General features: G+C 41.4%; 1 protein-coding gene across 2 annotated transcripts in view; it reads right to left on the bottom strand.

The window, feature by feature from the left end:
- LOC105918946 (activin receptor type-2A) overlaps positions 1 to 11,917 on the bottom strand; it is a 61,345-nt gene extending 49,428 nt beyond the window's left edge. The window contains exon 1 of one of the 2 annotated variants that reach the window (XM_036127936.1): positions 11,020 to 11,917. In XM_036127936.1, coding sequence (XP_035983829.1) covers positions 11,020 to 11,074 — 55 coding nt within the window. In that variant the 5' untranslated portion in view covers positions 11,075 to 11,917. The remainder of the gene's footprint in view (positions 1 to 11,019) is intronic. The other variant, XM_036127937.1, reaches the window with a different exon arrangement.
- Between the last annotated feature and the right edge of the window lie 677 nt (positions 11,918 to 12,594).

Here is a 12,594-nt window from a genome sequence, read left to right as displayed (position 1 = left end):
ACAATAAATTCAGTCCTACTCCTGCATTAAAGAATCATCTGATTGAATTTAGCTGTTTTTTTACAGGTGCATACTGGGCGTTTAAGTTTGGTAAGCAGGTTTTCTATAGGGTTGATTTTAAGGCATTGAGTTTTATCCATTAAATAAGAACAAAAAGCAACTTATTATGGGGTGTTTAGTCAAATAACAGAGGGGTGTATGGATATAATTCAGCCTAAATGAAAGAAAACCCACAATAAATTCAGTCCTGCATTAAAGAGCCATTTAAGCCGTTTGCTGTGTCATGATTTAGATAAACGATTGACCAAAGTTTAGATAAATGATTAAAAGTGGAAGTTAACCCTGCGGACCGGCAGAGGTAGCAGGGATCCGGTTACATAACACTGAGTGTTTCTTGAACAGCAGGACGAGTGCAGCAGCTGTTTCAGCGCTGAAAGGTAAGCGTCTGGCTGGGTCACAGTCCACTGTTTTCCCACAGCAGCCCGGCCCTCTGCGGAGCGCTGCATTAACGCTCAATCAGACGCTGTTGTGACACAGCAGGGGTGGCCTGCCTCGCACAAAGACCGCACTCTTCCCATGGCAGCGGAGGAGAGGAGAGGAGAGGAGAGGGGAGCAGAGGAGGGGCGTTAAAAACCACCGCACTCAGCAGCTGAATCCAATCCCTCTAATCCTCGCTGGAATGCCCGAGCCCGTCCGTCTCCTCCTCAATTAGCGCCGATGGAGCCGCTCGTCGGACAGGTCCGCAGCGTCTCGGAGAGCGGCGCCGTGCGTGACGCGCTGCGTGCCGCGCATTCTTTGGCGAGAGGGAGCCATTGAAAGTGCCTCGTTATCTCTCGGATGGTGCCAGCGCCGTGCAGCCAATCGGAGCCACTCGTTCTTGGGCTGAACACGCGGCGGCACTGCAGAACCACTTTTTATTCTTTTTCTTTTTATGGGTCCACAGCAGAATCCGTGCTACAGAGTTACGACCTGAAAGAACCGCCCCCCCGCCGTCGATAAACTCCCCTTTTCCTGGAGCGAGCCGGCCATCAGACGACCTCGCTGACTCCTGCTGCCTTCATGTATAAATATAGAAATATAGTGCAAACTAACAACACGGGCCGATCACGAGGCCCCCGCTGCCAAAATAAAGTCCTGACACTGGCGGGTATTTTTAATTGAGATTAGATTACAGGTGGAGCGGGCTTCGGGCGACATCAACAGCGCGGTAACGAGGAGGAGCAGCGAGGGCGAGGGAGGGTTAGAGCCTGAAACGGGAGTATAGTAAATGTACAGCTCGTGGGTTTTAATCAAGGATCAAAGCGGGCCCCCTTTGGTCGGAGCAGCCAGCCTGTCTAGACTCCCAACTCTCCCATGCACATAAAGCCACATCTGCGCTACGCATTAATTACAGTAAAAGGCCGCGCCGGACCCATCTCCAGGGCACCGCCGCATCGAGACGGAGCGGCCCTCCAGCTCTACAAGAGGCGGGACGGCGTGCACTGCAAAAACGGATCTAAAAATAGGCCAAATGTTCTTAAAATGTGTGTTTTTGTCCTAGATTTGAGCAGGTAAATAAGATTATCTGCCAATGGAGTGAGTATTTTGACCCCTAAAATAAGATAATTAGTTATGCTGCACTTGAAATAAGATGATGGAGATGAGTTGTTCCTGTTTTAAGTGCAAAAATCTTATTCCATTGGCAGATAATCTTATTTACCTGCTCAAATCAAGGACAAAAACACAAATTTAGAGAACATTTTACTTATTTTTAGTTCTGTTTTTGCAGTGTAGAGGTCCTTTAAGACGCACACAGCCTCTGTGATACACTGCAAAAACAGAACTAAAATAAGTTAAAATGTTCTTGAAGTGTATTTGTACTTTATTTGAGCAGGTAAATAATAATCTGCCAATGGATGAATGAATGAATAACATTTTTGCACTTAAAATAGAAACAACTCATCTCCATCAACTTATTTCAAGTGCATTATATCTAATTATCTTATTTTAGGGGTAGAATTACTCATTCCATTGGCATATAATCTTATTTACCTGCTCAAATCAAGGACAAATACACTAGTTTCAAGTGAATTTAACTTATTTTTACTTCTGTTTTTGCAGTGTAGAGGCCAACGGCGTACACTGCAAAAACCGAACTAAAATAAGTTAAAATGTTCTTGAAATTAGTGTATTTGTACTTTATTTGAGCAGGTAAATAAGATTATCTGCCAATGGAATGAGATTTCTGCACATAAAATAGGAACAACTCATCTCCAACAACTTATTTCAAGTGCAGGATAACTAATTATCTTATTTTAGGGGTATAAATGACTCTCCCCATTGGCAGATAATCGTGTTTACCTGCTCAAATCAAGGACAAGAGAATTTAACTTATTTTTAGTTCTGTTTTTGCAGTGTAAAGGCCAACGGCGTACGTGCCGACGTTACTCTGCTGCATCTGATGTCGGCTCGCTCAGAAATCTTCCATCGATTTGGTTTTTCCTCAAGCAGCAGGTTGGAACAAATCTCCCCTGCTAAGGAAAATCCCCTCAGTGGCAGCTCTAGGGGGGGTTCTGGCTACGGCCAGACGTTCACGTTCAGCAGCATTAAACGCACTAAAACCGGGTTTGTTTCAACTCCTTTCAATATAAATGGGTTAGAACAAAAAAAAGGCAGCGGATATCCAGAGAAATCCATCATTCCTGGTCTAAACACACCTGCCTGTGGGCTAAATTTAACCGCCGCTCCGACTGGAGGAGGACCATCATCCACCTCCAACCGGCAGCACGTTGCCTTTGGGGTCGGCGCTCCAACCTCGGCTTTGCTTTTCGCGACGAGGCCACAGAACCGGCAGTCATGGCTAGTTGGGCCCGGTGGGGAAAACCCGGACCAAGCGTGGCCTTAACAAGCAGGCCGGTGCCGCCGGAGCCCCATGCATAATGCAGGAGGACGTATCAGGAATAGGTAGCGGAGGGGAAATGGGACGGAGATCTCTGTGGGAAGTAAGAAAAACACGTGACAGCAGAAAAATTTAAGATTTAGAGGCAACGCCAATTATTAAACAAGCTCTGCCCCGGCGGCAACAGGAACCTACGCATCCAACCTCTCAATGTTTCATTAAAATGAATAAAAATCCAGACTTTATCTGGATTTAGAACCTCAGGACATATTTAGTCCCTCCCTGGATGTAAAACTGGATTATTTGACCCTTTTATGGTGTTTTGAGATTCGGTATTAATGCACTCTAAGCATAAACTGCACAAAAGCTATAAAAACACGTCTCACCATCTATATATAAACCAGTCGGGCCAAAACTGCCACTGCTGGTAACTGTACAGATGTGCATCAGTGGCTAGCGGTAAGTCTGATGATTCATGAACTTGTTATGTCGAGATAATAACGAAAGCTCCAACGTGTTTTGATGATGATGTAACGATGGATTTCACACGATGAGGGTTCTGTTGTCTCATTATGTCGACATAATAAAAGCTCAGGCCTGTTAACGCTGCAGCACGTCTCATTATCTCATTAGGTTCACTGCAAAAAGGGAACTAAAAGTAGGTAAAATCATCTTGAAATTAGTGTATTTTTCATTGAGCTGGTAAATCAGACTATTTGCCAATGGAATAAGATTTTTTACACTTAAAATAGGACCAACCCATCTCAATCATCTTATTTCAAGTGCAGGGTGTCTAATTATCTTATTTTAGGGGTAGAAATTCTCAATTCATTGGCAAATAGTCTTATTTAGCTGCTCAAATCAAGGAAAAATATACATATTTTAAGAAAATTGTACTTATTTTTAGTTCCCTTTTTGCAGTGTTGCTTCGTTTTTTTTCTAATCGATTGACGCAATGTAGGGTTGGGCGACATGGACCAAAAATAATCTTGATATCTTTAGGGTAAATGTCGATATGATATTTATCTCAATTAATTTCTTTTCGTTAAGTAGTTAGAAACCTCGATATATTGCCATGCCCCAACATAAAGTTAGTATAGCGCATAACTGGTTGCTGTCCAGCAATTTTGTGATTAAAAGTACCTTTTGTAAATAACATTTAAGCAGGTATTAGACAGTTTCCATAAAGCCCACATTTCTGTATTAAAAATATTGTTTTTTTTAAATTAGCCTAATGTAGTATTCTAATGTTAAGTGCCATGTTTTCATCAGCTGTAAGAGGAAAACCATTTTAACTAGGGTTGGGCGATACGGCTTACAAATTAAAAAAATAAAACAAAAATTTAATTTTTTCCCTCCTTGTTGTTTAACAAAAAATAATTAAAGAAATTATTTTAAAAACTACATTTTGTGTCAAGCACTTTGTCTGGGAGCTGACCTGAAAACAAAGTGCGACTAAATGCCAGCTGTGCATTTAAATGCAACACGCTTGTAAAACAAGATGGCCGCCCTGCCATTGTAAACAATGAAGATGTAACAAGATGTTTGCTGCTGCTGGTTTTACACAACAAGCTGAGAACAGGCTTCACCGCTCCGCATAAGTATATGAGTAAATTAAAAAAAATGCTTCGTATTATAGTAAAAAATTGTTTCCTCTTGACAATAGCCGACTGCAACGTGCAATGTCTGCAACGTAAAAGTTGCGAGGGCTGGTGATAAAGTCGGTAAATTCAACACCACAAACTTAAATAAGCATCTTTAAAAGCACCATGCTAAAAAGGACGTAGACCTTATTTTTTTTAACAATTTTTATGTAAGGCCTGATGCCTTCACTTACACGACAAGGTATACGGATCATTCATTCAACAATAATATCGTCTCGACATCGAGTATCGGATTGATATCGGGTATCGAATTGATACGCTCTGCCCACTTATCAGGTATTAAATCAACATCGGGTATCGGATGGTATCTGCTGTTAAAAATTAATTAAAAAAATAAAGAAAAAACTTAAAAATATCGTCTTGACATTGAGTATCGGATTGATATCGAATATTGGATTGATATCGGATATTGGATTGATATCGGATCGATACGCTCTGCCTATCAGGTATCAGATTGATATCGGGTATCGGATTGATACGCTCTGCCCACTTATCAGGTATTGAATCAACATCGGGTATCGGATTGGTATGGGATGGTATCTGCTGTTAAAAATTAATTAAAAAAAGAAAAAATGTAAAAATATCGTCTTGACATTGAGTATCGGATTGATATCGAATATTGGATTGATATCGGATCGATACGCTCTGCCCATCAGGTATTAAATCAACATCAGGTATCGGATTGATATCGGATCCATACGCTTGCCTATCAGGTATCGGATCGACATCGTGTATGGGGGCGGTATCGCTGATGTATATCGGATTGATATCAGGCGATACGCTCTTCCCTGTTATCGGTATCAGAATGGAAAACACTGGATTTTATAATCGCTTGTATCGATATCACAAAAGCAGCACAATATATCGTGATAAAACTTAAAGTCTATAGCGCCCACCCTTACTATTCACCTCACCGAGCAGGAGCAGACAAAGGTTTGTTCCAATTTAGACGAGCATTTAAGTCACGCCATGTCTTCCGATTATTAACCATGTGGCGAAGAGGATGTCAAAGTTTGTCATCTGTTGCAACAAGAACTGATTTTACTATTAGGGCATTAAACATCTAACGGACCATTAGTGGGATGATTAAATGAAACCTGGGTGAAAATGACCCGGGGAGTCTCAGTTTTTATGGACGTATATTTGTTGTCATATAGATTTGCATCATCAAATGCACATTTAAATGAGATTTTGTTGCAATGGGTAAGGATCCGTGCAGAAACAAAAACGGCAGCAATTTTTTAGTATAAAAAAATCAGCAGAACTGCAACTAAACCAACCCTAAAATAGGTAAAGAAAGTTAACTTGTGCATTAAAAAGAGGAATAATAAACATGGTCACTGAAATAATACTTTAGCTCTGTGTTAGTATGGATGGCTGGTTTGTGTGCTGACAGTTTCCTGACACGAAATGAGGAAACATGGGGATTATGTCAAATCTTCAGAGTGGAATCTCTGGATTTTGCTGTTTGGGACGAAGCCGGACTGTAAATATTTACTGATCTGCAGTTCACGATGGCAGCAGAGGTCACACAGCACCAAAGATCTGGGGCAGATTATACACAGCTTGGAGGATGGGGGTGTGAAAATATGTTTTTAACTCCTCTAGAGACCTCTTTACTGACCCATCAAGTCACAGTGAACAGCTGCTGAATGCAACATGACACCAGCCCACTGTTTTTAACTTATATCTAAATGGTTAGAGATTTTTGCACATTAAAGCATTTGCAGAAAACAATACATTTAAAAACAGTTTAAACTTTCATTACTATGAAACAATCTTTTGATCGCACCGATCGTTGGACCGATTATTTCTATCCATACAAGTTTTTGTTTTTTTTGCCAAAGCAGATTCCAGTGGCTCAGTAAAACATGTTGGATTTTCCCCTCAGTTCCTGAATGCATCGTGTCATTTAAGAAATTAATTGGCTTACACTTTAAGACGTCTAACGCAGGTACTTTAAAGGGTCTACCATGTTAAAAATACAGTCCCTTTCAAAATTATTCACATGCTTTGACTATGAATGGACGATATGGCCAAAAATTATATCACAATATATTTCTTAATTTTGGTCAATTCAATATCATTATCATATCCATATAAACAAAATAAATGCTTCTGAAAGGCTGCCAACAATGCCCACAACTTATGACAATTATTTTGACATGTTTATAAACCTCCTCCAACATTTTAGAAATATTTGCCTTAAAAATAAAACACCTAAAACTTGATAAAACCCAGAACATCAGTCTTTGACAAATGCTGTAATCATAGTCTGTAGTGTATATATAAATATTGCTAGCCATATAACCTTTATTGAAGCTATATCGCGATATACCATACCATATTTTTTGGACTACAATTCACACTTTTTTCATAGTTTGGCCGATCCGGCGACTTTATCAGTTCTAAATGCTACATGAACCAAGAATTAACATTACCGGCAATAGAGGGCTCTCTGGACTTGTGAAAACTATATGCTGCTCTTATAACACTTTTTAAAAAATGATTGAAACATTATTTTATAAGACTGAACGCATATTTTGTATGTTTTTTCTCTGTTTCAGTCTGCATTCACGCAGCGGAGCGCCACATGGTGCAGCTCGAAGGGCGTGGATAATGCGACAGTACCGTTATCGGGCTAGCTAGCGCTAGCTGTTATTAGCGGGTTACAACTGGGCTGTCCGTCAAACTAATAACAGCTAGCGTTAGCCTATGTTGTCAGGGAGCATTACAACTTTACTGTCGCAAATAAAGACGCTTTAGTGATCTTTTTAGGTTGCTCTCAAACATCCGTGTCGTACTGCTAGCTTAGCACGTAGCACCGTTACGCTCATGGTCTGATTTCAATGCGCGGGCAAGAAACTTCCCGGTTGAAGTTGCTAATTTACCTCGTTTTACGTCCCAAGTATGTTCCGTCAGACTTGGACTTTTTGAAATAAATTTCTAAATAAATACGACTTATGTTTTATTTTTCCCTCTTTGATGCGACTTATAGTCCGAAAAATACAGTATAATGAATTATTGTCCACCCCTAGCAATGACTGTTCCACATTTTGTCACGTTACAAACATTTCAATGTGAGAAAAGACCAGGAGAGCTGCAAGGCAGCGTGGTTGGTAGCACTATTCCAGCCTTACAGCAAGAAGGTCCCACCCTGGGGTCTTTAATTAAAGAGTTCCCACCATCAGAGGAAAACCCTACAATGTGCTCATTCTCACATATCTCCCCACTAAAGGTTTTCACTTTTTAATTTGCAACAAGAGAACAGCAGACAAAGATATACCAATTCATTTATGCTTAACAAGCAGTACTTTAAACCCCTGTGCAAGGTTATAATTACAGGATTAAAAACTACAACAATATAACAACAAATTAGTGCTTTTAGCCACTAAATATTTAAAATAAAAGGTTTTTATAGATGAAGCCAAATGTTCACAACAATCTAGTGTTGTTGATTTTTGCTGCTGCTGAGTAAAAACTGTACTAAGGAAATTAACATCAGCTTTCCTATTTACCCAAATAAAATTTAGGTGGAAAATTAGATACTGCATGATTTCCCTCCTATTTATTTCCTTTGTTTTATGATGCAGCCAAAATAAAAAAAATTAAAAAGCAATTTAGGGGGAGGGAAAAAATGTATTTAAAAAAAATGCCATTGACCAAAATCAGAGCCTGCCAAGAAAACTACAATTGGGGCATCTGTGAAAATTTTACCAAAACAGTGTTGGGGTAACTTTGCCTCGCTGTTCCTGCATCATTTAGTTTAAAAAAAAAAAAAGAAATAAAAAAATCAAACCCAACCTTATCAACGATAAGCTTCAACTATCACATTAAAACAAAGGCAACTGAAGGAGTCGAATAATAACCGCGATAAACCAAATCGACACTAAAAACATACAAAAACCGGGCGTTCTGTTAAGAGTTTTCTTCATTTTATTTATTTTTGCTGTATTTCTGCTTGGGCTTTTTTGTTTTTGTGCACGGCGCTGAAGCAAAGCTAAACATCACGTTAATAATTTATCATGATCTCAACAAAATAAAGAAAAAAAACAGCAGATTAAACTGTAACACGTGGGCGTAAACGGACGTAGACGGATTCCTACCGGAAATTCATGGTATGGGCCTTTAGCTTAACGTGTACTGAGCTAACGCGTCGTTCTTTTCAACCTGAATGCATTAAAGCGAGGAACGCTTTTAAAAAAAGGTGGCATTTCAGGGGCCGAACGTTAAAAACCCGCTTTCCTCGGCCAGATACGGACCTATCGGTTCAACGTTCCTTTTCGCCACACGGCTGATAAAGACCCCAGAGACCAAGACCAGAACGCCAAAAACACGCAGAGATGATGCTTCTAATTACATCGCAGCAGAAGAAATGTTGGTCAAGATGCAAAAGCACCACTTCGGTACGGGGGTTGATTTTCTGTTTAAGGAATCTGGTTTCGTTTTTAAATCCCTCGGGTTGATGAGATAAGGCCGGACTTGTTGTGGTAATCTGTGAAACTTCTGTGAAAACACAAACCAAGGGTCCCTTTCATGGACATTTCTCACATGGAGGGTTTAACCGACTCACAACCCGTGAAAAACAACGTCAGATAATAAAAAACTCAAACTAAAAAAGCCCTCTTAACTGAGTGCTCTGCCCTTATCGGCGGGTTGCTGGTGGCGTTGTGAGCGGTGCCAGTTCCACTCGGCTTTCCCAGAGAGTTATTATCCCGCTCTGAGTGGAAACCATTCATTTCCCCCACTTCAGACGGTAATGAGCGAGCAGAATAATCATCTGCTGCACTCTGCAAAAAAAAAAAAAAATAACACACACAGACAGAGACGGCACCTGGCTCGCGCTCGGAGCGGCCCCGACTATTACCCAATTTGAGAAAGCTTTTCATTTGCGTCCCCCCCCCTAAAACACTGGAAGGCGCCTCGCGTCCCGCCGCTTTCAGGACGATATTACGCCCTCAGGGTTTATTTTGACTCCCGGTTCCGGCAGAAGTCACAGGGAACCCCAAAAAAACGTCACTTTAATCAACTGCGAGTTTGAATCCCAGCTCTGAAACCCAGAGGCCAGCAGTCAACAGGTTCACCAGGCTAAAGGGTTGAACTTCGGGATGCAGGTTATCACCGCCATATCGGAGGAGGCGGATAAAAAACAAACAAAAAACGCTGTAAATCTAACAAATGTGGGCCATTTATATGCAAACGGCTCAGAAAGACGCAACAAAGAGCTCATTGCTGCACACTGGCCCTCAGCTGGCTGAAAGTCTGCTTACTTTTACCCTTTTCCTCCCATTTCTGGTAACATTTCTAGAGCTCATGGTTGAGTAACCCGATTTAGTTTTACTCAATCAACCAGACAGTTTCTTAAAGTTTCCATTTAATCCAAAATCTCCTCCAAGCCCCTCTACTGGAAATACTTCTGGATGTTTCTGAATCAACCGTTGATGTTTAAAATGAAGGAGAAAGCCGACAACAGTCTCTGATGCAGACTTTAAAATATCTACTACAGCAACAAATCAGATTTTGGCTGAATTAAAGGAACTTCCAACAGATAACCTGCGTGACAGAAAACTGTCCATATAGCCTACGGTTTAAATCGGGCATTTAAAAAAAACGGCATCCCTTAATTTGAAGCTAAATATTTTATGAAAACGCTGCTTGTTTACTACCAACAACATCTAGTTTCTCCACATTCTTGGATCGCGGCATACCACAAGGTCCTGTCCTCGGTCCTAAACAGTTCATAATAATAATAATAATAATAATAATAATAACACAATGTGACGCATCCAAACGTCTGCAATTGGATTTATGTGTATTTCTCATGCGATATTGACATTACAAAAGCACAAGCCAAACCTCCTGTTTGTTTAAAAGGAAAAAGCAAAGTCTACAAATGCTTAAAAAAACGTAGATTTAAAAACTAAACTGTAAAAAGTAAGGTTTGCTACAGTCTCGGGGGCGATTTTACAAAAGTATCTAAAAGATAATATGTATTTTCAGCATTAAATGCATATATTTTTTTGTCCTGGGTTGTTAAAACACTAAACACTGCCACTTATAGTAAAATATCTGTAAAGCAAAGAGCTGCTTCTGCCTTTGTTTTTAAATGTACAACCAATAAATCCCACTGATACAAATCCCACATGTCTAATGATCAAATTTAACCTATAATCAGTTTATTCCTTCCTTATACAGCGTCTTATTGTTTAATATTGAAGTTGAAGCAAGCAGAGCCTCACTCAGAGCTCCTTGAGGGCCTGAAGGCCCCATCTTGAGCTGACTTAATGTGAAACATGCAGCCACACAGGAGGGCTGCAGGAAAAACAAGGCTTCTGGAGCTTTTCTGGTTATTTTTTTTACCCTCCTTGGGTCTATATTGTGTTGCTTTTTTTGTCTAATGCAACAATCCGTGCATTGCATTGTGCATTAAAGCTCGTGGTTGCATTAAAAGACCATGCAAAGCGTCCCTGTACGCACCTGAAGAGCAGGAGATGAGGAAAACGGCGATGGCCAGTTTTGTAGCGTCTCCCATTTTCCATCCGAATGTGTCCACAAAGGAGGATTGTTTTATATAAAAAAAAAAAAAAGAAAAACACAAAAAAAAAATTATCTGAAACAACCTAAAACTGGGTGTCTTGCTCCCCTATGGAGAACCGTCTCTGGAAAATATGCATATTCAAAAAAAAAAAAAAAATGGAGGCTAAAAAAAAATAATAAAAAAAGTCTCCAAACAAGAGAGGGTTTTCCAGTTTTTTTTTTTTTTTACAGCGCAGCAATGGAGGGCGAACCGGAGGCGCCGGTGTTTTCGTACACTTGCGCGGTCAGCAGCAGCATTACTGAGCCTGGAGAGGAGCGGCGCAGGGAGCCGAGCCACAGCCGGGCAGGGCTAACATCCATCGGACTCCCAGGCAGGCGCGCTCCGCCGCTCGGTCAAACTTCTCCGCGGCCAGCTCATGAACGTAGCCGCGTATTCCGTCAGCTCCCTCCGTCAAAGCAGCCTCCCGTGGCCGACGCGGTGAGCTTTGACGCGGTTTCCGTCGTTTAAATCCGTGTGGAAGCGCGAGCTTCGCCCGACAGTCCGGCGGGGCTGCCCGGCCACAACCACAGCCAGCTCCGGCCGCTCCAGCGGGGGGGGTGAGGAGGGGTGGTGGAGGGGGGGAGACACAGCCGGGGAAAAATGCTCCAGGCGGAGGGAAAGGCGGCCTCAAAAGTGTCGCAAACGACCACTTCCGTCGAAGTAACGCGATAAACGGGGCGAAAACGCCGTTTAATGGCGGAATTAACGGCGAAAACTACGGTTAATCCGCGTAGGACGACCTGGATTTTCCCAAGTCCGTCTCCTCCTCGGTTCGGGACGATTTCAAGATGGAGTCACTGGTCTGTGTCAGGTATTCCAAGCTGAGCAGTCCCGCTTCCGGTCCGGATTTTCAAAGTAAAATACAAGGCAACCAAAACGACGCAACTGAAATATAAGCGTTTTTAAGCACATTTTTGCAGCTTGAGGGGGCCGTGTTTTATTTTCAATTCAATTCAGTTGTATTTATATAGCGCCAATTCATGAAACATGTAATCTAAAGGCACTTTCCAAAGTCAAATTCAATCAGATTATACAGATTGGTCAAAAATGTCCTATTTAAAGAAAAAACAAGAGGTTGCATCAAGTCTCTCCAAGCAGCATTCACTCCTCCTGAAAGAGCGTAGAGCCACAGTGGACAGTCGTCTGCATTGTTGATGGCTTTGCAGCAATCCCTTATGCTGAGCATGCATGAAGCGACAGTGGAGAGGAAAACTCCCCTTTAACAGGGAGGAAAACCTCCACCAGAACCAGGCTCAGTGTGAACGCTGATCTGCCTCGACCCACTGGGGGTTAGAGAAGCACAGAAGCACACATTGACCCAGGAATCCTTTCTATGTTATATGATAATAGTGGATGATCTGTCTTCCCTGGGGGATTTTGTGTTCAAGCGGATTCAATTAATTTATGGCAATACAGATTTGGAAATTCATACTTTTTGTGTAAAAAAAAAAAAAATCTGGTTACACTCCGTTTGT

Source organism: Fundulus heteroclitus, chromosome 24 (genome assembly GCF_011125445.2).
Source record: "Fundulus heteroclitus isolate FHET01 chromosome 24, MU-UCD_Fhet_4.1, whole genome shotgun sequence".
Taxonomy (NCBI): Eukaryota; Metazoa; Chordata; class Actinopteri; order Cyprinodontiformes; family Fundulidae; genus Fundulus; species Fundulus heteroclitus.
This window is presented reverse-complemented; position numbering and strand designations above follow the sequence as displayed.